The sequence below is a fragment of the Pyricularia grisea genome (assembly GCF_004355905.1).
Source record: "Pyricularia grisea strain NI907 chromosome Unknown Pyricularia_grisea_NI907_Scaffold_22, whole genome shotgun sequence".
NCBI lineage: Eukaryota > Fungi > Ascomycota > Sordariomycetes > Magnaporthales > Pyriculariaceae > Pyricularia > Pyricularia grisea.
The window spans coordinates 1-1226 of record NW_022156734.1 but is presented as its reverse complement, the minus strand read 5'-3'; the positions used below and the strand labels follow the sequence as shown (position 1 = coordinate 1226).

The following is a 1226-nucleotide window of genomic DNA, read 5'->3' as shown; positions in this document are numbered from 1 at the left end:
CCCCGCCGTCACATCGTCCGTCTTTCTTTGGTAGACACTAACCCGCCATTGTAAGCGGCTTTGATGGCGCAATTAAGCGGCTGAGCGCCACTGCCGATAAAATTTAGAAGACATGGAAGAGAAACAAACAACAAACATATCGGATACCTAGGTAATTAGTAGATAGGAAGCACAAATGGATGGACTGCAACTGTACTGTGTTTTCTTAAATCTTCTCGTTTTCTCGTGCTGCTTCTTTGCTAGTTCTAGACGCGCAGCACCTGAAAGCTTACCAGTATTCTATCCCTCTGGCGTTTTTGTCCTCTTTCTCTAAAACCAAAATAAAATTCCATCTTTCACCGCCAGAACTGCAAATAATCATGTGGTTTCATTTCGTTGCCTTCACATCCTCCCAACCCCTCTCTTTCCCTCCCCTCAATGTCGTAAGCAAGCGGGGAAACCGTTAGCTTGGTCCCCGGAAAGAAATGCCTGTCAACTCCACCAACGCCAACACCCCGTAATGGAGAACAATTGCTCGGCGTCTGCCGACGACGAACCCCGATCTAGACCCGGGAACTGCTTGCGCAATCTCCAGACGACAGAAAAAAATGACAAAAATAACAAACTAACAAGAGACCCATTCCTTGCATTCGCAAGTAGCCGACCCTCTCTCCTGCAGCATCCGTGCATCGAATAGGAGGGACGAGAAACCCTGCGGCCAAGGGTCTCTTGCTTTTTTGTGAGGCTCCACATTCTGCAGTTCTGAGGAGCAGAAGTAAATAAGGGAAGGAAAAAAAATAGAAAATTAAGTTGTTTAAAAAAAAAAAAAAAAGGACCACGACTCCACCATGTTGGTCCTTTCATGTTTGCTCCGTACCGTGCGGGAGAACCTCGGTAATGGCGGGGTCCATCTCATTCTGTGGTGCGTGTACCTTGCTTTCTTCCTTTTCCCCAGGAAATATTTGCTGCGCCAAGGTATCGTTCTAGACATTGCTGATCTCCTTGCGCTGGTAGGTGTTTGACCAGACGTCCCGGCGCGGCTGCGTCAGGCGCTTGAGGCCCATCCACGGCGTGTTGATGGGACTCTCGCCAGTGTACAGGAATGCGTCGTAGATGAAGCCGCCGAGGAGGCAACCGAAGAATGGGGCAACCATTGGGATCTGCAAAAATTGGTTTCCCCGGAGGACAGATTAGTCAAAGACATTTTCAATATATGTAGATAAAGCAAAAGAAAAAAAAAAAAAAAA

General features: G+C 47.6%; 1 protein-coding gene across 1 annotated transcript; it reads right to left on the bottom strand.

Annotated features, from left to right (window-relative positions):
- Positions 1-962: 962 nt before the first annotated feature.
- Positions 963-1139, bottom strand: PgNI_12588 (uncharacterized protein; the record flags this gene model as incomplete). Its single annotated transcript, XM_031132534.1, has 1 exon — positions 963-1139. A coding segment is annotated over one exon (177 nt), but the record flags the coding sequence as incomplete, so codon positions are not given.
- Between the last annotated feature and the right edge of the window lie 87 nt (positions 1140-1226).